Genomic DNA, 23,634 nt, shown 5'->3' on the forward strand with positions numbered 1-23,634 from the left:
CTTTACCTACATTTCAAAAAAAGTAATATTTTTGCTGTACACATTCAACAAGCAGATGGTTAATGGTTTGTCCAGATGGGTCAGGAGTGCAGAGAGGATTTTTGGAAAGCACGGCTGTACTATCAATGTATGTGCTCTGAGTCACTCATTCTCTCCCACATCGGAACCATCATCTAACCCTAACGCACCTGATCAGGATAAACCACCAGTTTGCCTCGAAGGGCAAACACGGCTCCACTGGGGATGACATCTCAACAGCCCTGCACATTGAGAAGAACCACAACAGTGATGTGAGGATGCACAACCTGGATCTTGGATCTTCTCTGTGCTCATGGGACACACACACACACACACACACACACACAGCTCACAGCTCACAACATCCTAGTCTGAAACACATTCCTCTGTACATTTGTAAATGTAAATTTAACTTATTTCAACCAGTGCCTTTTATTTTTACTTAACTTTAAACTAACACTTGCACAAGCGTCACTTTGCTTTATGTGTTCTCTACTGATCCCATTCGTCTGTTACTACATCTAGTCCTTAATTATTGTGACATGTCATCATAGTGTAATGACCACAGAGATCATTGTGATCCTTTAATTCAGGCAGCTTTGTTAAAAGAACAGGACAGAAAAAAAAACAGGTGGAAGTTTTAATTGCAGTTCAGTGCAGTCAAACACGCTCAATCGTGAAAATACACCTTTTCAAAAGGTATTAAGAGAACCAAAGTGATCCCTGAGGTTCACCAGCAGCACCTCGCAGAACACAAAGTTCCCGGTTAACAAAGGCTTCAGAGGCAGCAGCCCGCAGCCTCGCACCGTGCGGCACTGAGCTAGCAGCTAGCAGCTAGCAGCGGCGGCTAACCACCACATTTGACCCTGTGTGCTCAACAAGACATCCGGGCTGTGTGCATGGAAGATGGCGACACTTATCCTCCCTGGTGAATGGTTCAAGAACTGGGAAAAATCGGGAAAACACGAGTTGTGAGTAGATGTGCACGTTGAACACGGCGCCGGGAGGCTGCGGTGCTGCGACCGCTGCTGAACGACAGTTGATAGGAATTAAACAATAATACGTGGTTCGCGATGAAGGATCGAGGCCAGTCTGTCAAGAGTCTGCTGGGGCTAACGTCGGCGGTAGCATAGCGAGCTCAAAGAAAGCACCCGGCCATAGTGGCCTGCTATTCCTGTCCAGTGTAATATTTAAAACACAGCAACCTGCTGGCATTATATAATGAATACGGGTTATTTGCCCTGTGTAATAAAGTGAACGTGTTCATTTAATTTGACCGGCTAACGTTAGCTGCATGCTAGCAACCGGGGCTAGCATGCGCTCTCGCTAGCCCCCTGCCTAGATTTGTAAACACGATGGCTATCGAAGCTAAGCTAGTTAGCATCCGTGTAGCTCACTCTTGCGCTGCGCCGACGTCGTGCAAGTCCGCTAGTAACTCGTTCATTTTGTACCAAAGGTCAAGTAGAACGTCCAGGGCAGCCCGCCAGCCGTCCACTGGCGAGCAGAAAGTGAAAACAACGACACCTTCTTCGGCGTCGTGTCACGTTAACAGTGACGACAATCGAGTGGAGGGAAACGACGGGTCGTGTAAACGTTATAGACAGTTAGCCGTTAGCCACGTTACCCAATGTTTCGAGTACCTTGCCAAACGTTATGTTGCGGTGGCAGTGGAGCATGGAATAAAAAGCATCTACCACACGTGTTCGATGGATGTAATTCTCTGACAACTACAGGGTCTCGGCCAAGGAGACTTGGTCGTAATGGTTATAACGTCCAGCTAACGCTACGTGTTGTCGGCTAACGAAGACTTGGGCTAGATGTTTATGCGACCCGTCATTTAAATGGCCACAACTCTATTTCGCTCCCGAAACATGCGTTCGGCGCTAACCGGTTATAACCGGCGTCATCTGTAATATTGCACCGCTCGATCTTCTGATCTCGACAGCGGCAGAGTAGCTCGTGTGATCAACATGTCGAGCTCGCCGGGGAGGAGGAGGAGGAGGACAGGACGGCGCTGCTGGCGAGGTCGTCGTTAACAGGGCAACGCGTTGCACGAATGTGATTTGATTCCACCGTCGCGTACAGACGGAGACACAATGGGCTTAACTACAGCGCTGGCTGCTGTTGGTGGCCACAGGCCTTGCGTGTTTAAGAAAGGCCCGCAGGGAGAGGTGCACCAACACGAACAACTTGATCCACACAACAAAAACATTGTCAATGTAGCCGATGTCAATGTAGAGTTGCATCTAGCAACTTCTATGCACTTGTATGCATTTAAATGCAGCATTTATATCACATCTCCTCTGTGTTACTGGGGTGCACGTCTCCCCTGTACATTGAGCGTAAAGCATCTCATATATGTTTAGCGCGATCTACGTGGCTGAGCTGAATGTCCAGTAAATCCAGAAGCCACATCAAGTGTTACATGAGTGGCGATCCATTGTGGGGGGGTGGGGGAGAATCCTCTTCACGCAAAATAGCGTAATACTTTATTATAGTGCATGTCTGGTAAATCCGGAGGGTCTAGGTAAAAGCCCCACAGACTCCCCACAACCACAGGGATGTTATGACATCTCTGTGGTGAGCTACAATTAAAAAGGTAGTTTCCATGTACTGATAATTAAGTGTCATATTGTTAGTAGGCGACTATTATTTTAAGGAATATTCTTCACAAGCTTTCTGCAATTTTAGTCGATATTTTGGATCTGGATATGTCAGCCCTCCATAATTCTTGCTAGTTGAATAGTAGGTTTAACCACGGTTATAGAGGCCATGTAGTAAAGTTGAGTTAGTACTGTGTCTTTGAGCTTGAAGTAGTGAAATTGGCCTGTCAGCATCATCAACCTCGTTGTTTTTCGACCATAGGGCCCTGACATACCAAGCTTATGGTTGGACACTGTTGAGCATCTCTGACTGGCCATTGCATGCACAGTAGTTCTCAAAGTGCACCTAGTATCATTAATGCTTATTGGCTATTATCACAACCATTAGGCTGATTGATCATGTTCAACCGGTGTCAGAGTTTATTTGGTGTGTTGAATTCCATGTTTGAATAGAAGGTGACACAAAGTGTCTGATCAGGCTGCCTTTTGTTTTCTCAGTTCTACTTTTACGGACAGTCCTAAGTTAGGTTGGTGGATCTGTAAGTCTGGACACATCCATATTGGGAAAAGCTCCCAGAGACTTTTGGAATATCTCCCGGTTTCTCAGTAGCCAGATGTATTGTATTAACGTCAGAAATGCATAAGTAATCCACACGTTATAAGAATATTGGTTTGCAGTTTGTTGCAACCAATGAAACCACTGTTTTCATTGTTTTCCCTCTGAAAGGAAGAAATTACATGAGGTGTTAATATGTTAAGCATTTTAAACAGAGGCAATTTTTGAGATGGTAGATTTTTTTGTCAGCTCAGTCTTAACTGATTAACATTTTGTCTCTTTCATAGTGTACAACTCTGCAAAGGACTTACAGAGAAAACCGATCATGGGAGTGAGATTAGAGGTAAGTTAAAATGACATCATTTCTGTAAAACGATCATCTATTAACGTGTTGAAGCTCCCCTGTTTGGCACACAGACACTCGTCCATCTTGGCAACTGTGGTAGTTTGTTAGAAAGGTAAAGAGTGTTTGGAAATTCTTTACCAAATATGGATCACAAAAGGTAAACCACATGTCCGACAAGATAAAAGAAATACCTGGTTTTCAGTTTATAAAATGTTTATACATTGCAATAATAGTGAAATTCAAACAGTTATTTTTATGGGTTGTAATAGTAGAAAGTACGATTGAACGATTAATCGTTTTCATATTGAAATCGCCATTTGAAACCGCGCAATTCATAAAAGGCTGCGATTTGGAATAAGTTATGCAGCGCATCTGACCAAGGGTTTATACTTTGCCGTCACAATGTCATGCCCACCCATCAGGAATGCCGTGCTGTGCACTAACTAGTCATTCTCACCAGTCTGAAGTTGCCCAGGGCAAGGCAAGGCAAGTTTATTTGTATAGCACATTTCAACAACAAGGCGATTCAATGTGCTTTACATAAAACATTAAAAGCATTAGGAGGAAACACATAAAATCACATTAAAATACAATACAACTGTATTAAAATACAATAATTAAAAAGAGAAAATAAAAAAGGTGATAAAATCTACAGTGCAGTGAAAGAAATGCATAGATAGTAGCAAACAGAAAAGTCTTCAGTCTTGATTTAAGGGCGACAGCGTATACGCCCACCAACAGCACACGGGTGAAACCAAAGAAAGACATTGCATTAGTGGAGCGGCTTCCACGGAGCAAGAAGCAACGTTTGACAATTTAGTCCCGAAGAAAAGCCGCAATTCGGTGATACGGGAGTGTTTCGGGTTTGAGCCGGCAGATGTGCAAAAAGAAGGTATTGTGCAAAGCATTCAGTTGCTACATCCCGAGGCAACCCCACCAGCCTGTATCAGCGCTTGACACAGCACCACAGGCAGCTACATGACGAGTGTACGGCCAACAGTCAGTGAAAGTAGTGATGCCTCGTCTAGCAAACACTACCACACGAGAGTCGCTTGCGACAGTTACTGTGTATGGAAATGTCTCACGTGTCACCGTGAGGTAACGAGCACAACGACTGTTCCCTCGTTAAAGAGACAGACTGCTAAGACAGACAGAGCTAAAGTTATTCACCGCTCTCTCCCCTTCTTTTCTTCAACACATCTCGTTCTCTTTCAGTGTGTGCGCGTGCGCCCGCGCATAATTGCGAATCGCAATACCTGTCCGAAAATTCGCCATTAGATATTTTCCCCAAATCGTTCAGCCCTAGTAGAAAGTTATCAGGAGTCATTGGACTAACTGGAAGAAGAAAAAGGTATCAATTTACAGAAATTGTTCATTTTCATCCACAAAAAGTTGTTTCTCTTTGTGACAAATAAACATGTCTAAATATATAAACATAGATAGTGGGGAAAAGTTGCAGCATCCAGTTGTGCAAAGCTCAAATAGAACATTTACATTCAATTCTTGTTAATAGTGCCTCTATTAAATATTTTATTGAAGTGATACATACAGGGAGCTTTTTGTCTTTAATTTTTTAAACCAAGTTCAGGCCAATTTTTGATATTCATTTTTAATTATTCATTTTTTGTCTGTTCTGCCAGCTCAGTTTTATGTTAACTGTGTTATTTGTCTGTTCTGTTTTTTTACCCCTGCAGATATACAGGCCGCCTTATACGAGCTCTGCTGGCAAGTTGTACAGGGAAACCTGAAGTTGGATCTTGTTGCTAGCGTCCTTGGGGACATGATGGTACTAATGCTTTTAAAAATTTAGCTAGAGAGCTAAACATATAGAAGTTTCTGTTCTGTGAATTTAAAAATAAACAAACCATTTGTTCTGTTTTTAGCTATTTTATGCCCCTGTGTATGTCCCTGTGTACATTCCATAATGTCAGGAGTCAGCACAGATAATGCAATACATTTTCCTGCCATATAATTGCTTCACTATTTCTGTTTCTTTATGGTCTTTATTTTGCTTTCAGGAACTCCGAGATGATATGCCATCAATTTTAGCAGATGTGTTCAGTATACTAGGTAAGTCTGTAACATTAATTTGTGCATTAAAAGTAATTAAAGTATGTATGGTATGTAGACTAATTGGTTTTATTGTATTTATACAGATTTAGAAACTGGTGCAATGGAAGAAAAAAACAAACGTGATCATTACACTCAGTTGGTGGGAGCATGTTTGGTAAGAACAACATTAACACAAAATATTTATTATAGCAGGCCGACAAAATAATGAAATATAAAATAATAAATCTCTCAAAATATCTATAATGTTTTCAGACACTTAAAATGACTATATAAACCTGTCGGTGGTATTGATGCAGTCTAATTTCTCTTCTGATAACGTAACAGCCATTTCGTGTTTGCTGGTTAAAACATTCTTGGCAAAATTGGACCAATTCGAAACACATATGTCTTTATTAATCACTTGGACCAAAAAGGATTGGTTTTAAATGCCAGAGTTCTCCTTTAATTGCCACATTTTCCGCATACATATATACTCAGAATTTTAGCTTTGTCCTGTCATTGAGATATGTATCTAACAACTGATATACCACTGTCTATTGTTGTCATAGATATATTATTGATCTTGATACCAAGGTCTGTAACAAGTCAAACGAAGTGATTAACTAGTTTATTTGTTTCCTTCAGTTTTTTGTTCCAGAGGCCATCCTGAAAGAGAGACTGGATCCAGAAACCCTCGAATCTCTTGGACTCATAAAACAAGCCCTTCAGTTCAACCAGAAGATTGTAAAAATCAAAACTAAACTATTGTAAGTCGAGTGCACAGTTTAGTGGAGATGTAGACATTTATAACATGCAATTGATTATACGGGGCACACTCGTTATGCTTCATCCTGTGTATTAAATGTTTGAACCCTTTTGCTTTCTTTTCAGTTACAAGCAACAGAAGTTCAACTTGCTACGGGAGGAGAATGAGGGCTATGCCAAACTAATCACTGAGCTTGGGCAAGACCTGTCGGGCAACATCACCAGCCATCTTGTCCTGGAGAGCATCAAGTCCCTCATAGGTACCAAACAAATCTTTTTCAGGGTCGCTGCCTCGAACATGGTGCTACTGGTCTTTTACACTAATGGATGGACAAAGCATGTCAAATTTTCTTAGTTTCCCTAAAACTTCTGTCAGAAACAACATTGAATGTGATTTTACCCCCTTCCAATGGTCACTTGTTAAATTCAGCATTGACACTGTTATGCTGCTGTTTATACAAAGCTTTGTATTGCTTGTTCCTGTATATCACAGAAAGTCTGTCTTCGTATGCTAATGGGTTTTTCTTCCACGTGTGTTCTGATGTTTACTTAGTTCTTTTTCCTCTGCCTTAAGGATGTTTCAACTTGGACCCCAATCGGGTTTTGGACATAATCCTTGAGGTGTATGAGAGTCGATCTGACCAAGATGAATTCTTCCTGTCTCTCATCAAGTCGTACATGTGTGAGCCTCTCACCCTTTGCCACATCCTGGGCTTTAAGTTCAAATTCTATCAGGTGAGCACAATTTTGTGAGAAGTGTCTGAACAAAAGCTAGAATGTGTCCTGCATTAAAAACTGATTGAGAAACAAAGAAATCAAAAAGTGAATATATTCATGTTCGAGCCTACTTAAAATGCTTCCTAGTAGTTTTATTGTTTATTTGTGTTTATAAGAGCTTTTCTGCTTGTTATTATAAATGGAGAAAAACAAACTCCTGGCTATGATCTTAAGTTTATAGCATAAATAATATTTAATTTGTATTTCATTCATATGACACTCAAATTTGATTTTCTTTATTATTTCTTTATTCATTTCTTGTGTTTTCCTCAGGAGCCTAACGAGGAAACCCCCAAGTCACTTTACCACATTGCTGCTGCTCTGCTTCACCACAACCTGATAGAGCTGGAAGATCTTTATGTACATGTAAGGGAAAGGAAAAGCTGGAATCCAGCTAATAGTCACATAGAGACATCATATTTATTCAATTTACATATATAGCATCTCATCACGTCAGAATTTCTGAATATTAATTCTTCAACCCTGAAGCTAGTGACTGTTATCCTGTGACAAATATATTCACTTATTTATACTCATCTGACCTTTTGGTCAAATGCAATGTGAAGTTTAGTATAACCTACGTCAAATTTGAAACTTCTTGTAGTACATTTTGCACCTTGTCTGAAGGCCCGGCTCTTGAGTTGCCCCTCTGCCATTCCAGCTCATGCCAGTAGATGCCTCCATCGTAGAGGAGCACAAGCGAGATATCTCAGAGGCCAAGCAGACTGCTCGCAAGTTGGTGATGGTTGTGTTGCCCTCAGAGAAGAGTGAAGACAAAGAAAAGGAGAAAGAGAAAGAGGAGGAGAAGAATGACAAGGTATGAAGGCATTTGCTGTCATACAGCGTAAAAATAGGCACGCTCTGGAGGAATGCTGCTGGTGTTGGTGGATGTTGGAAGAAAATGACAAAGACACATGCTGCTTTCTTTTGCCTCCGACAAGGAGGTTATGAGATTGGTTCGGTTCTGTTGGCAGGATTACTAAAATATTGAGGATGGATTTGCGTGAATATTTTAGCAAAGATAGGTCTCGGGCATGCAATCTGGATCAAGGAGTCTTTTGAAGGTAAAACCTCGAGCGCTGAGTTCCCTTGGTGAAGTCTGAATTGCCTGAAGTCAAATTAACATGTAGAATAACTCTTGGAGTTACTTCATGATAATATATTTTTAACACTGTATAATAATAAAACAAAAAATCTCACCAGCCTCCAAAACATGATGTAGAGATATAAATAGAAAAGTTTTTAAATATTCATCAATTTGGAGTGTGGCAGCAGCTGTGCTCAGTTTTTGTCATCTGCTCTGCTCTATCTACCTTTTATTAAAAGTCTACATATTTAATACAATTCAGTTTCTACCCTTTCGTGTGCCCACAGCCACCTGATAACCAGAAGCTTGGTCTGTTGGAAGCGCTGCTTAGAATTGGAGACTGGCACCACGCCCAGAGCATTATGGACCAGATGCCTTCCTTCTATGCTACTTCTCACAAGGCAATCGCACTGGCACTCTGTCAGCTTGTGCACCTGACGGTGGAACCTCTTTACAAAAGGTGCTGTTTTTTTGTTTTTTTTATGTACTTTTAATTCCACCCTTTGACCTCTAGTTACCAAAATGCCATGCATACAAGTGGGGCAAAAAAGGAAGGTTCAGGCTCTGACATATTGGCCTGTTCCTCACAGGGCTGGCATCCCAAAAGGAGCAAGAGGACGTACATTGCATCCGCTTAGGAACAAGCGAGCCCCTCGGCCTGCAGAGACCTTTGAAGACCTACGCAGGGACACGTTCAGTATGCTCTGCTACCTGGGCCCTCACCTCTCCCACGACCCCATCCTCTTCGCCAAGGTTATCCGTCTGGGCAAGGGCTTCATGAAAGAGGTACAAAAACTGTAACCAGTACATTACTACATCTGCACGACACTAAATCTGAATTCATACTAATTTCTGGTGTCCTTTTGCTTCCCAGTGCCAAAATGATAGCAGGTCTGATGTCAAAGACAAAATGGTCAGTGGAAAAACATGTCTGTAGATTTATATTTAAAAGTCAATATTCTGTTGTGGTTATTGTTGTTGTCTTGGTAGTACATGTTACCATGAGGATCTTATTTATGTAAATTGTTTTTTCTGTACAGGACACACTACTCAGTTGTTTCCTGAGCATTGCGGATCAGGTGCTACTCCCTTCGCTGTCCCTCATGGAGTGTAATGCTTGCATGTCTGAGGAACTGTGGGGTCTCTTCAAACTGTTTCCCTACCAGCACAGGTGAGATACACTCCTGCTCACCACATGCAACACCCTGTAATTGAATTGTTGGATAGTGCACCCTCAGGCAGGGCTCCAGGATGGTGTTTACTATCTGGCATGGAACGAGCAGAACACGCAGGCAGACTCAGTCAAACCACGCCTGGCTGAGATTTTTCTGTGTAATTTAGCAAACCATCTTTTCCGCTCCAGAGCAATCCAAGGATTTTGATGAGCAATTACACCTCATACTCTCAATGGCTTTCTGTGACTTTCATTTGTGTGAGTCCATTTGTTGCAGCATGCGGTAACTGAAGCTAGTAGCACTTTGCTAATAAGATCGCTGTACTCTCAGAGCATACTTATGTCTTCATGTGGTCCTAAGTTCCATAATAAAGAAATACAAGGAGACATTTAAAAGCAAAATAGTTGAATTTACTTGAATATGAAACAGTACACAAGGGTTTTAAAACATTTATGCTTAAAATTGTATTTATTAATGATGTGATATTTGGTCGTGATAACTGGCAACAGTCACGCTCAGCACAGACTAAGATGACACGCGGTAGCTGGATTCTTTCTGCACTGATAATGCAAATTATTATTTTTATTGGAAACCTATTAAAAAAACACGTGGCTCATCAGAATAGAAAGGAAGAGGTGCCTGCTGTTCTGCATGATGGCCCTCGTCGTCTTCCCCATCCTTTTCTTTCTCTCCCAACTCTAAACTCACATCAATTGGAACTGGTCCCTCTGATGACTCTGAACATTGGTCCCCGAACAGACACGGGTATAACAAAATCACACTGGCTTTAATGCTTTGGTAAAACATTAGCAGCATCCTGCAACATGTCTTAAAAATCCTCAGTTTTCTTAGAAAGAAAAGTCTAGATTGAATTTTCTTTTAAATTGCACCAGTGCTCTAAATGCACCCGAGGTATTTATGAGTCCACCCTCTGCACCTCCGGTCCATTGCTGTTGAAAAAAGTCACAGTCTTTTTGTTCAAGCAAGCTTTATAAATATCCCTTGATATTGCTCGAGGCAAATATGACACACAACAAATGACTATGTGATTTTCAAGAGCAAGTGAACCCTCAAGGGGCCGTCCCATTTTTATTCTACAGTATGGATAAAACAAAATGTAGAAATTTACCATGCTTTTATAAACTGTTGTTTAATTGTGCTTTCTCCATCTATCTTCCCTCAGGTACCGATTATATGGACAATGGAAGAATGAGACGTATTCCAGTCATCCACTCTTGGTTAAAGTCAAAGCGCAGACTGTGGAAAGGGCCAGATACATTATGAAGTAAGTGTCCTTGAATGCTTCCTTATTGTTTATGTGGTTATTTAAAATGTGTTAATTTCACCAGCTAATTTAGACTGGTTCTGTTCTGCAGAATATTGCAAAATAAATTCAACTAGATTAAATTATGAAGACATGCAGAGATGTTTGCCGTGAAGCTGGCAGAAGTGACAGTCTTTGCTTACAGCACTGTGTGCGTCGTCTTGTGTTTCTAATGTTCTGTTCCCTGTCTTGTGCTTTTCCCCCCTCCACAGACGGTTGACCAAAGAGAATGTGAAACAGTCTGGAAGGCAGATTGGCAAGCTGAGCCACAGCAATCCCACCATCCTCTTTGATTATGTAAGTGTGTTTTGCTGCCATTGAATTTATTTTACCTAGGTTTCATTTTGAATGATGTCAACAAACTACAAAGAGAAATGAGTTCCATATTTCCTCAGTAGCAAATAAACAATAACATCCAGCGCCTTGCTCACTCCGTGTACCAATTATATTTTCTCCTCGCAACAGCTCGCACCTCGTGTTCTGCTTACAAAAATCATGCATTTATGAATCTAAGTAAAAGACACTTGGTAAAAACTGGGGAAACTGAGAAGGTATGCATAATTTAGTATAATTATTATACAAGGTTTACAGTCATTGCAATCACTTCCTACAATGTGGGAGATGTGCAGATGCGCATCATGTAGAGAGTCTTTGCACATGCACTAGTGGGAGGATGTATCGTGTGGCATGGTCTGCACTTTCACACATCTCTGCCCCTGATTCACCAGTATTTGAAAACATGGCTCCCTTATATGATGTTCACTACATTACATAAGGTTACACATAAACTACAAAGATGGCAGATAGCTGATGTGTTAGGAGGTACGGGGTGGCATCAGATTCAGGTATAATCCTGTATAGATGGTGATGATTTATCCACTAATCTGTCCTGTTGTATTGCAGATGTTGTCTCAGATCCAGTGGTACGACAACCTCATTGTTCCAGTGGTGGACTCGTTGAAATACCTCACATCCCTCAACTATGACGTTTTGGCCTGTATCCTCCTCTGTCCATTCTTTATTTTGTGTGTGTGCGTGCGTGCATGCATGTGTGTGAGATGGCAGTGTAAATTGGTCTTCTTCCCCATTTTCTATGTCTTTCTACTTAACTCTGTCTTCAGATTGCATAATCGAGGCTCTAGCAAATCCTGAGAAAGAGAAGATGAAGCATGATGACACCACCATCTCATCGTGGCTTCAGAGTATGACTTCACACTTAATTGGCCTGTTGCTGTATAGCAGTCACATCAGTCATCTGTAAAAGAACTGTTAAAAAGGACTGTTAAGTGTTCTAACCTTTTCCTTTTGTCAATCAAGGTCTGGCAAGTCTGTGTGGAGCCGTGTTCAGGAAATACCCAATTGAGTTGGCCGGCCTCCTTCAGTATGTCACCAATCAGCTCAAAGCAGGGAAAAGGTATGAAGTTCCAAATGACGATTAGGGAAACAACATAGGGTAACTAACTAGTTGTAGTTCAAGCTGCGTTTTTGTTAATCATATTACAGCCTACCTGAGTGTAATAGGAGGAGATCAACTACACAGTGTCCAGTGCAAATATGTTGGCAATAAAATGTCATCAAATTATTTTAAGGATCTGTTAATATTTTCACAACCTACACTTCTTAAATGTGTCTGTGCATGGAAGAACACACAGTTGCATCTTTGTTCAATGGGTGGACAGCTGTATTGGTTAACATGTCCCTCCTCTCCCTGCAGTTTTGACCTGCTTATCCTGAAAGAGGTGGTGCAGAAAATGGCTGGCATTGAGATCACGGATGAGATGACCTCGGAGCAGTTGGAGGCCATGACCGGCGGGGAGCAACTCAAAGCTGAGGTACAAAGATTCAAGAACGGTTAACGTGCCCGAACAATTTCTTGTGAGAAAGATTTGTGCGGTTACCAGACCCCAGTGCTTTAGCTGAGCTCACCTCAATGCCATTGCGAATGTGACTTTGTCAACAGGGCGGCTATTTTGGCCAAATCAGGAACACTAAGAAGTCATCTCAGCGTCTGAAGGATGTGCTACTGGACCATGAACTGGCCCTACCACTGTGTCTACTCATGGCCCAGCAACGGAATGGCGTGGTTTTCTTAGAAGGTGGAGAAAAGCATCTTAAACTTGTCGGACATCTCTACGACCAGGTATACACCTCTTTGATGAATCTAATCCCTCTCTTGTTTTTAGCAGTAAAGTAAACAATGAATGTGGCCACCACACGTCTCACTTTCTAATTAAACCTTAAAATATATGTGTTATGTTTTTGTTTTAGTTGTTGCTGATGTAATTCTTTGTCCTCCTGCAGTGTCATGACACATTGGTGCAATTTGGTGGCTTTCTGGCCTCCAACCTCAGCACAGAGGATTACATCAAGCGGGTTCCCTCTATCGACATCCTTTGTAACCAGTTCCACACTCCACATGATGCCGCCTTCTTCCTGTCTCGGCCAATGTACGCCCATCAGATTTTGGTGAGTCTACTGCTCTTTCCGATCCTCAGCGTTTCACGTCACAATCCTCTTAACATGGGAAGTTCTTGTCTCTGTCATTAACACAATGAGCAGTGTACATGTGAATTTGTGATAGGGTTTACTATAAGTTGGTCTTTTTTAGGCTGACCCCTATCAGTGAAAACTAAATCTTGTGAAAGCATGGTTGAATTAAATTTTTTGTTTTTTTGCCTTTTTCGCATTTTATTTATCATTAGGAAAAATATTTTCAGTCTAGACAAACACTGGTCAAGAGCTGATAACTTAAAATAACAAACTCTATTCTTTCTACTCACAGTCAAAGTATGATGAGATGAAGAAGGCAGAGAAAGGCAACCGGCAGCAGCAGAAGGTGCACAAGTACGTGGCAGCCTGTGAGCAGGTGATGACACCGGTGCACGAGGCTGTGGTGTCCCTTCATCCTGCCCGGGTGTGGGACGACCTCCGCCCCCAGTTCTATGCCACCTTCTGGTCCCTCACAATGTATGACCTGGCCGTGCCACATTCCGCCTACGAACGCGAGGTCAACAAGCTCAAGGTCCAGATCAAAGCCATCGAAGAGAATGAGGAGATAGTGAGTATTTGGTCCACAGCTCTTGCCACATAGCTTCCATTTACATGGCACACATGTTACACTTAACTGAGGCATTTGTGTTGCATCCGTAGAATGATTGTACATTTAGGTCACAAAAAGCAGCTAATGCAAGCCTAAGCGATAGTACAAGACATAATTTAAAAGTATTACTATAATAGGTCGCTATTAGTGTTGCGTGTGTAAATATGGCTATGATTTTCCTCCAATATAGCCCATGAATAAGAAAAAAAAGGAGAAGGAACGCTGCACCGCCCTGCAGGAAAAACTGCAGGAGGAGGAGAAAAAGCAGCTGGAGCACGTCCAGAGGGTTCTACACCGCCTCAAATTGGAGAAAGACAACTGGTTGTTGGCCAGTAAGTATTCCAGTGTGACTGCCAGTGACATAAATAAAAAATAAACGGTGCCTCCATTTTAAATGTGATTGATCTGTAAAGCTAAAGTTCTGGTAGACTGGTAATATGGTTAAGGGGGGCATCCAGTCAAAACTGATTAAGTCGTTGCCATGATCACAGCATCAATGATTGTGGTCAAACTAATGTTCATTTCCCTCACCGTCTCTTTTACTAATAATACAACTGTAAATGCTCACTGACAGAATCCACAAAGAATGAGACCATAACAAAGTTCCTGCAGCTCTGCTTGTTCCCGCGCTGCATCTTCTCTTCCATCGACGCTGTGTACTGTGCCCGCTTTGTGGAGCTGGTCCACCAGCAGAAGACGCCCAACTTCTGCACCCTTCTGTGCTACGACAGGGTAAGACTCTGTACATGCCGTACACACTCAGACTCTCATACACTTATGATGATGGCTCGTGATATCTTAGCTGCAGTCTTCTAAAACATCCAAGTGCTTTATGAGAACGGGAATAAACATTTAGAATGTGATTAATGAGGGGGATAATATAGGCTCTGATGTGGCCAAATCAGCAAAAGTAGTAGAAATATTAAAAACAACACTAAAAAAAGAAATATAAGTGTCAATAATGCGATGAGAGGTTCAACAACCACTCAAGTGCACCACCAATTTAAAGCTTGAAAGGAACACTTCACAGCTGTTGGTGTTTAATACCACTGTTGTAAATCTCAATCTGAGCGATACGACTAAGTGCAGCTCTGAGATATTGGCAAAAATCATGCAGACTTGTTGTTGCTTTTTCCACATGGAACATTGCACTCATAAGGAAACACGACACTGTGCCTCTCTGCAGGTGTTCTCTGCTATCATCTACACTGTGGCCAGCTGCACGGAGAACGAGTCTCACCGCTACGGACGCTTCCTCTGCTGCATGCTGGAGACGGTTACCCGTTGGCACAGCGACCGTGCAATCTATGAGAAGGTATCCAGTTCTACCTGGATTACATACACACGCAAAATATATTTATTCGTTTCATTTTTTTGGATGTAAGATGGTATTTAATGCATCTCTTCTCATTGTGTGGTCACAGGAGTGCGTCAATTACCCTGGCTTCTTGACCATCTTCCGAGCCACGGGCTTCGACGGAGGGAACAAAGCGGATCAGCTAGATTATGAGAACTTCAGGCATGTGGTGCACAAATGGCACTACATGCTGACTAAAGTGAGCTGCCCTTCTTTTAATATTGCTGTTCTTCTGTTTAGATAATGGCAGTCAAAGCTCTGCAGAAGGTGCATATTTATCTTCACTCATGTCCCTGTTACACGCAGGCTTCAGTTCACTGCCTGGAGACAGGAGATTACACCCACATTCGGAATATTCTCATCGTGCTGACCAAGATCCTGCCCTGCTACCCCAAGGTCCTGAACCTCGGCCAAGCGCTGGAGTGCCGAGTCCACAAGATCTGCCTCGAGGAGAAGGACAAGAGGCCAGACCTCTATGCCTTGGCAATGGGGTAACACAGCGTTGTGTGCTGTTCAGCTCTCTGCGGAGCATACAGTTAACATATTTTCTGAAATGTCATAATAACATGGAAACATGGGCGATGAAAAAGCAATAATACGCCACCTCTGCACTCCATACAGACAGGTTGTTGACTGTTACAATTATTTTCAAGATCAGTACATTATGTTTTTTTTAGTGTGGGTAAATCACCATTTGAGTGCTGCTCAAGGAAAGGCTAAATGAATATCTTGTGTAGCCACTGTAAATTAGTAGAAACCTGCAATTCCTAATGAAGTACTGAGCCTTTAATGTGACATCACAAGTCCAGTTGCTATTGCTTTACTGTATAGCCTGGATTTTTGAAAACCTTCAGCAACTAATTCTGTTTGTACCTAAGCATGGACACTTGTCTCTGGGAATCATTATCCACTTGTTTTATTTATAGCTGCGCATACGGGGGTTTGGGGTTTGTAGGGCAATGCTGTGTTGATATTGCTCAATTACTTGAGTTTTCTTCTCTCTGAAAGTTGTTTTTTTGTTTAATGTGTGACACTTGATTTCTGTTGAGGTTTTTGTTTCTGCCCTGTGCAAACCCTGTATGCGTCTTACAGTTATTCAGGTCGGTTGAAAAGCCAGAAGGTGCACATGGTCCCTGAGAATGAGTTTCACCACAAGGAGCAGCCAGCGCGCAGTGCCACACCTGCCAGTCAACAGAACGGCCCCGGCAGCACAGGCAAGCCTGCCACCAGCACGAGCAAGACCGAGGAGGGGACGTCGGAGGATGGCGGTGAGTGATTGGAAACATGGCGAGGCTTTTTCAAATGCAGTGCATAGAACTGGTTACAGATTTGCAATTCCACAGCTACTGCGAAATTATTCAGTTTCATAGTCGTCGTGTGCAGCTGATAAAATATTTGGCCAGAAAAAGAGTTGCAACAAAAATATAAGTAATTGGTTGAATGCCTTTTGGATCATGGGGTGCAACTTTTCAGTTTGCACCAGTATATACAGTACATGTAGCTGGCATTTGTTTTGAGTCTAACGCTGCCACCAACCCAAACATGCACGGCTGTACTATTCATACAATTCATAAAATCTTGTGCTCACATGCAATTTTTGTTTTGTTTTCATGCAGATCGGGGAAAGGATAAATCTCAGGGGACCACAAAGCCAGTGAACAAAGCCAACAGTGCAGCGGCCAAAGTGACCACCAGCAACGGGAATGGTGCTCTCAACAGGTAAGTGATCGAGAGCTGCTACGGCATAAATTTAAACAAACAAAGCTACAAAAAATGTATTGTGAGCAACGATATTGTCTCCACGATACCTGTCGCTGGTATTGCCTGTAAGACAAGTAATTCAAGAGCTCAGAAGTGATATGATACTGTCTTAGGTTCAGCAAAATCTTGTATGAAACATTAATTTGTCTTGCAGCACCAAGGCCGTTAAAGAAAGGGACGACAAAGAGAAGAGTGGGAAAGAGAAAAAAGAGAAGAAAGAAAAGACACCAGGCAGCACTCCCGAGACAAAGGCGGAGAACCGTCGGGAGAAGCAGAGAGACGAGAGAGCTGGAAAGGAGGAGCGGGTGGCACGTGAGGGTAAGGAGAAGACCCCAAAGGCAGACCGGGAGAAAGTGAAGGTCGAGGAGAAGAGCAGCAAAGATGACAAGGCCAAAGCCGGCAACGGGGATTCCTTGGAGCTGTCCAGGGAGCGCGATGCCATCAAGGAGTCCAAGAGCAAGGAGAAAGGAGACAGAAGTGCTGTGGCCGGGTCCATCAAGTCACCAGGTCCCAGACCAGAATCGGCCGAGTCTGAGAGGGGTAGGGAGCCTTTAACACATCATATCAAGAAAAAAGAAAAAAAAATGGTTACAGAAGGTTTAGCTTTTTAAAATATTACACAAATTCACTCTTCTTGTTTTTACAGATCACAAAAGACGAAAGCTCGACAGCCACTCTTCTCCATCCCACTCTTCGTCTGTTAAGGTTAGTATGGCTTGAGGAAGGATGTGCCCGTTTCTTCTCTATCTGCCGGAGCGTTCCCTGCCGTTGCACATTCCAGCAGCCCTGAAGATCACCAAAGGAGAGTTGTCGTACATGCAGGCGTGGCATCTGGAAATCCCAACCAAATCCATTGGATTTGGAGAGCATTCCATGGACATCAGCATAATATTTTGCAGAATCGGGAGGAAACCCCCTCAAGGACTTAGCCAAAAGAATGTTGTATATATTGAGTATTTTCATATTAGAATATCTATCTATTTTCCTATTAATGAAAGCAGTCAGTGTGCCTTTGGAAGAAAGAAATTTTTTAAGCACTTCTATATTCCTTGTGGATTTTTTTTGCTTTTTTTGAGATAATATTCACATGAAGTGAAATGGCTCACCAAACCAAGAGCTTTCACCTGTTCCAATGGCTAAGTTATTTTTTGTTTTTTTTCCACTTGGAATGGTGACCCAAGATTTTTTTACCACTTTTTGCGAGCTCAGAAGATCGCCTGGTTAAAGTGAAGTTATTTTGTTTTCCCCGTCAACGTCCCCGGATCCAGCGCACAGTCGAATGGTATCCAGTAAAGCACTCTGCCAGAGAAAGTGCCTCTCTGCTACGGGCCGAGTCCCCGGCCCCTCTTCTATCTCCGGTCGTTAAAGCAGCCTGCATGCAGTCTTCACGTCGCACGATGCGCATCCAGTCTGTCCTGCCTGGGGTCGTCTACAACACTGGCCACAGCTACCAACCATCGCCATCAGTCGTACTACCTCCTGGCAAGCATTCAGTGGGAAATCAGAGCCACCAGCAACCAAGGACGACGGAGAAAACGAATGTCACAGTTTTGAATCAGCCAAAAATGCAGAGGAAAAAAAGCCTGCCCCTACAAAGAGAGAGAGAGAGAAAGAGTGGGAAAGAGTGGGCGAAGCCTGAATCGTCTGGAGCATTGCCTAAACCACTGGAAGCTTGTGATAGGTCTTAAGAGAAATAGGCTTCCTGTGTCTTATCCATTCCTGAACTGTAAGTGACAGCAACAGTTACCTATGTAGGGATGCAGCCAAGCACATAAGTACTGAGTGATTTGTCTTACACACACAGGCAGACACATACATCCATTATATACAGCACTTTAGATGTATTGAATACCAGCTGCGCTGTAGATCTTTTATATTATCTGCTGCCTGATATTGCAGACATGTCTCTAGTAATAAGACTTAGCAGTTATTTAATATATGCTCAGGGTATTTCTATTTCAAGTATTAACATTCCAGATGTTGAGCCTATGAACTCTCTATGTAATAACCTTGTCAAAGCCTTAGTTCTTGAAGGTCAGAGGTCAAGGGAGAAGTATGCTGTTGGTCCGGCCAGCCCCACTCCCCCCCAACCCCCTCTTTCCAACTCTCTACTGCTGTCTGACAACCTCCTCCCAACCCCACCCCCTCCCAGCTCATCTGTCATCTCCATTCATCCCTACAGGACAATAGCAACGAACCCAAGGAGTCCACATCCAAGGTTTGAACTGACTCTGCTACTCTCGCACCTTCTCTCAGATTGTCTGTTGTTGTATTTTTTCGTGTGCTTAAAAAAAAATGAAGAGCTGCTGACGAGATAACAATTTTTCTACATCTTGTATTCTCACACTTTGTACGGGGGAAAGCAAGATTGATTTATGTGTCACCATCATTAAACTTTTGTCTGTTTAGAGGCAGCACAATTACATCTGTCATCTTACCACATTTCTAAAATGATGGTGTCCAGCAGACATGGAGCAACCCTGGCATCCATGTTTCTCACCTAAAAAATTTAGGACTAATTTTGAGTGTCTGTTTTCTAGATAATATCTCATTATCTGTAAGATGCTCCACAGTGTTCACCAGCTAGTCCTTACCTTTGCCTGCTGTCTGGTGCTGCTCAGGTAGTGTACAGTCCTGTGGCTAGGTTGACGAGATGGGAGTTGTGGGAGGTAAAAACAAACGATAAGTTAAAATGGGCTAAAAGGCCCAGTAAAACTGCAGCCAGGTGGTAATTCTCTGGTTGCCACTACGAGCGAATCCTTTCACACAACTTTGTTGTAATTCCGTCTTTAGACAATATAAATCACGTCTGTATGTTTTTTTCAATTGAAGTGGCCCATTCGGCAGTCGCCCGAAACATTTACCAGCCCAATTCCCTTATTACAAAACAGAATACATTTTCTTTTAAATCACTTCATAACATAAAATGTATCGTCAGTATGGACAACAAAAATAATGACGTCTATGTTTGATCCAAATTGAATCTGAAAAATGCCCAAAAGTGTAGCGTGAACACCAGATACTCAAATTTAGTCACTACATTGAATCACAGTGAGTGAAATTAGGTTTCATGACACTAATGATCAGAAAAAAAGACACTTCAGTCAGTCTAAATCTTAAAAGGTTGCTGCTCTGAATTAAAAACATGAGAACCTAAACAGCATGTGCATGCTAACGACCATATTTATTGTTTGACACATCACTTATTCCCACATCAACATTTTTGCGATAGAAGCATGTAACCGGATGATAACACTCCCAAGTCTTTTCAAGCAGTATACAAACCTTTAATAAATGGTCAGTAACACATCAACTATAACAAACTAACCTGCCCATTGACATACATTATAAGATATTAGGGGCATATCTCAAAGAGCTCTATAAGGGGGGAGGAGTATAGCATATAGAAAAATATCAGTTAGTCTTCCATCCTTGTTTTTGGTACCAATATGGGCTATTTACTTGTAACACAATAACTCAATATAACTCTCGATGTAAAGGCACCGCCCGACAGCATTAAAATATTTTTGTTTGTCTTGTTCTGTTCATACACAAATGTTTTTGCAGCACCACATCAGCTACAATTCAGTTACCCGGTCCAAGAGCAGAGAGAGGGAGACGGAGAAGAAAGACTCAGAGAATGCACAGGGCCGGTCCAAAGAGAAGAAGGAAGAGAAGGAGCGGAAAGAGCGGAAACGAGTCAGTATATTTACAAGACCCCTGCACTTTGTGAAATGGGTTTTTGGAAAGGACGTACTCACGAATCTATATTAACCCCCACCCCAGACCTCTATATACCCTTTGTTAGCCCATTGACAGTAGTGGGATTAATGATGGATTGGAAATCCTTAAGGTCAGGATGAATTGTTTCTGATGTTAACATATACTTTATGTGGTGTTGTTTCTCTTTAGGACCATGCTCTCAACGACCACGAGACGAGCCTAGAGACCAAACGTAGAAAGGACGAGAATGGAACCAGTGAGTTTGTGCTTGAAAAATACAAAAGAGCCATTAACCCAATGAAGCACAGTGCAACAAAGAGCAGTGTTGAAAAAAAGACCAACAAAACCTTCTCTTCCCAGATTCCACCAAAAACAGCAAGAGCACAAGTCCGTCCCGTGACTCCCCGCTCTCAGCTGAAAAAGAGAAGAGCAAAAGATCCAAATCTTCCAGCAAAGAGAAGGCGGAGTCTGTGAAACCTGAGCGAACGTCCTCCGGAGGCAAAAAGGTCAACCCAGCTCGTCACCCCCCTCTAGTGCCGCTCGCTCCCCTGGTCTGTTTGTAGTGCACATGACCTTTAGTCCATAAGCCTATAATCTTCCCGTCCCTCAACTAAAGAGCTGTGACTTTTCTAGTTCAGGAAAATATTTCCATTGATTCACTGATAGATAAATTATGTCGAACAATTACAAAGTGTTATTTTCCACGACTGCTGACGTGTGTTCCTTGTGTCCATGTGCCGCAGGAGTCCAGACACGATAAAGAGAAATCGGAGAAGAAAGAAAAGAGGGACAGCAGTGGAGGAAAGGAAGAGAAAAAGCAATATCCTTAAACATGGAGAAGCATCTCATTCATAATCATGTTTTGTTTTGTTTAGTACGAATAGTTGGTGTTTGGAAGTTCCATGGTCTTTTTACTTCGCCGCAGCATTATAAAAGCAGCTGGCCCCCTACCTGCTTTGTTCGAGGCCACATGTTCGCTCATCTCTGGCCGGGTGCCATTGTTTCAACATGTGCTCAGCTTTGTACAGCTGCCCACAGCACTGAATTTGTTTTCCATCATGAGAGATGCAACGACGCAGTAGACCCCACATTGCGCGGAGAAGCAAGCCAATAAGACTTCATCCTCCACCTATGAGCATTTGACTGTCTGATTGTCTAATTTCATCATTAAATGGCGCTCATTTCTGTCGTCGATAACCACAGTCCCCGCTCTGATGCAGCGTGCCAAACCGATCTGATCCGATGGCTTTTTTACACGGATCCTGACTTCAGTTGCATTAAAACTGTCACTCGCTCTCATCACAGCTGGCATTTAATTACACATTGGCACTCTACTATTCATGTTTTTTGTTGTTTCCTGTTATGGAAAAGTTCCTGATCTATTTCCCGTTGCACGGAATTGGTTTAGTACTCAGACTGTGGAAAATGAAGTAGCCTGGATGCCTGAAGTCTCGTCTCTGCATTATGCCAACACATGTTTGGGGTTTTTTTGGCATAACGCTTGGGATAATAATTCAGTAGTTGTCAGCATTTCAGTCTTTTGATTATTTCACATTTTCCCTTAACAATCACACTCATAAATCCTCTGACAAGCACAGATAATGTGCACTAATCAGTGAAGGTAAGACACATTTAGATTATTTCTTTTTTTTAAATTTCAAACTGCTGTTGATCCAACAACGAACGGTCAGCGTTTGATGCACTTTCTCTCTCTGATCCGCAGCAGAACTGGAGAAGCTGTGCTTTTATCTGCTACGCCACCCGTACTGTGTCGTTAACTCGTACTCTCATTTCTGCCTGTGTTGTTTTCTCTGTAAACTCCCCAAGTGTTGTTAGCTGTAGTCATTTCAACTCGACTCCTTATTTTTTCCCCCACGTCAGTATACAGTAAATCAGCTGCAATATTTTTTTTTTCTTTTATTACTCCGTATGGGCACAATTTGCTGCTCTTGTCACAATGTTATTGTTATTCTAATTGGGGAAAAAGTGGTTACCGTATGAAATGGTGTCTGGGAAGGATCTGGTCATGGATTCAATAATGTTATGCTTGAAATTTTTTTTTTTTTGTACATTGTCAGGCTTTCCTTTTTGCTCGTCTTGTTGGAGTTAACATGCTTTCCATACTCACTTACCTCATATTCTTTTGAGATACTTAGATACTTATATTTATTTATCTCCACCTTTTAATCTGAGTAAGACAGCAGGCACAAGTGAGAAAAATTATACAAAGGACCAGTTTGTATATTATGTACAATAATAAAGAGGGTAACATGAAATTCACATCATGTTATTTCTTTTCCCCCTTTTTTTTTGTTGTCCCTTACACTCCTTTTGTGATTTTTGTGTTAATCAGGTTTTTACATAATTTATACAAATGCCTGTTCAACCTTCAAATGTAGAATTGTAAAGAAAATAAATCTGACAAAAAACAACACTCTGTGCTCCAAATGGAACTGTTTAAAATGATTTTGGAGATTTTATCTGCTGTACTCAATGAGTGTAAGCTTTTTAAAAAAAACAAAAAAACAATAAATAGTTTTCCTAGTGTGTCACTTTGATATTGTCTCTTTACCTTTCTTTCCTTCTCCACAAACAGGAAACTGATTGTCCACACATTTATCATCCAGCGTGAGTTTTTGCTTGTTGTACCTCAGATACAGTTGGAAGGTAGAAACACACTTAGATGCACAGTCCTGCAGGTCATGCATGACACAGAAGTGAATTTATTTTCATCATCATCAATTCCTAAATCCATCTGTTTGATTTGAATCCTCTGTTCTTTGTCACATGCTGAACTGATGCAGGGGCAACACTGATTGTATGGGCCCTAAAAATTACTAAGAGGTAACGCATATGTAAAGTTAAAGGACTGACAAATGTATGACCCCTGGGCCAGCCCAAACATTTTAATGTAAAATGTGCATATAGGCAAGCATACCATTCAGCAAATATGGTATGAATGGTTCTTATTAAAGTTTTATCCTTGTTTA

The 23,634-nt window shown here is 42.0% G+C and overlaps 1 protein-coding gene across 3 annotated transcripts; it reads left to right on the forward strand.

Annotated features, from left to right (window-relative positions):
- The first annotated feature begins 712 nt into the window (after nt 1-712).
- On the forward strand, nt 713-23,202 carry thoc2 (THO complex 2). Of its 3 annotated transcripts, none has more exons than XM_035627173.2 (39): nt 734-989; nt 3,465-3,520; nt 5,218-5,309; nt 5,542-5,593; nt 5,680-5,750; nt 6,221-6,342; nt 6,467-6,600; nt 6,915-7,075; nt 7,391-7,483; nt 7,779-7,934; nt 8,492-8,664; nt 8,795-8,990; nt 9,079-9,117; nt 9,245-9,375; nt 10,563-10,664; nt 10,916-11,000; nt 11,607-11,700; nt 11,825-11,905; nt 12,021-12,117; nt 12,418-12,535; nt 12,664-12,843; nt 13,005-13,169; nt 13,486-13,761; nt 13,994-14,135; nt 14,378-14,535; nt 14,990-15,118; nt 15,228-15,359; nt 15,467-15,651; nt 16,253-16,428; nt 16,777-16,879; nt 17,076-17,461; nt 17,568-17,626; nt 19,104-19,139; nt 20,489-20,620; nt 20,834-20,900; nt 21,005-21,150; nt 21,388-21,464; nt 22,219-22,265; nt 22,371-23,202. In XM_035627173.2, exons 1-38 carry the CDS (start codon nt 925-927, stop codon nt 22,244-22,246), a joined length of 4,695 nt encoding a protein of 1,564 aa, XP_035483066.2. In that variant the 5' UTR covers nt 734-924; the 3' UTR covers nt 22,247-22,265; nt 22,371-23,202. The 3 variants fall into 3 exon arrangements, 2 of the variants coding, with proteins under 2 accessions (XP_035483066.2, XP_035483065.2); XM_035627172.2 differs by having other exon boundaries at nt 736-989; nt 22,368-23,202; XR_004790333.2 differs by lacking the exons at nt 20,834-20,900; nt 21,005-21,150; nt 21,388-21,464; nt 22,219-22,265; nt 22,371-23,202 and having other exon boundaries at nt 713-989; nt 17,568-18,647; nt 20,489-20,594.
- The last annotated feature ends 432 nt before the right edge of the window (nt 23,203-23,634 follow it).

The sequence above is a fragment of the Scophthalmus maximus genome, chromosome 2 (assembly GCF_022379125.1).
Source record: "Scophthalmus maximus strain ysfricsl-2021 chromosome 2, ASM2237912v1, whole genome shotgun sequence".
NCBI lineage: Eukaryota > Metazoa > Chordata > Actinopteri > Pleuronectiformes > Scophthalmidae > Scophthalmus > Scophthalmus maximus.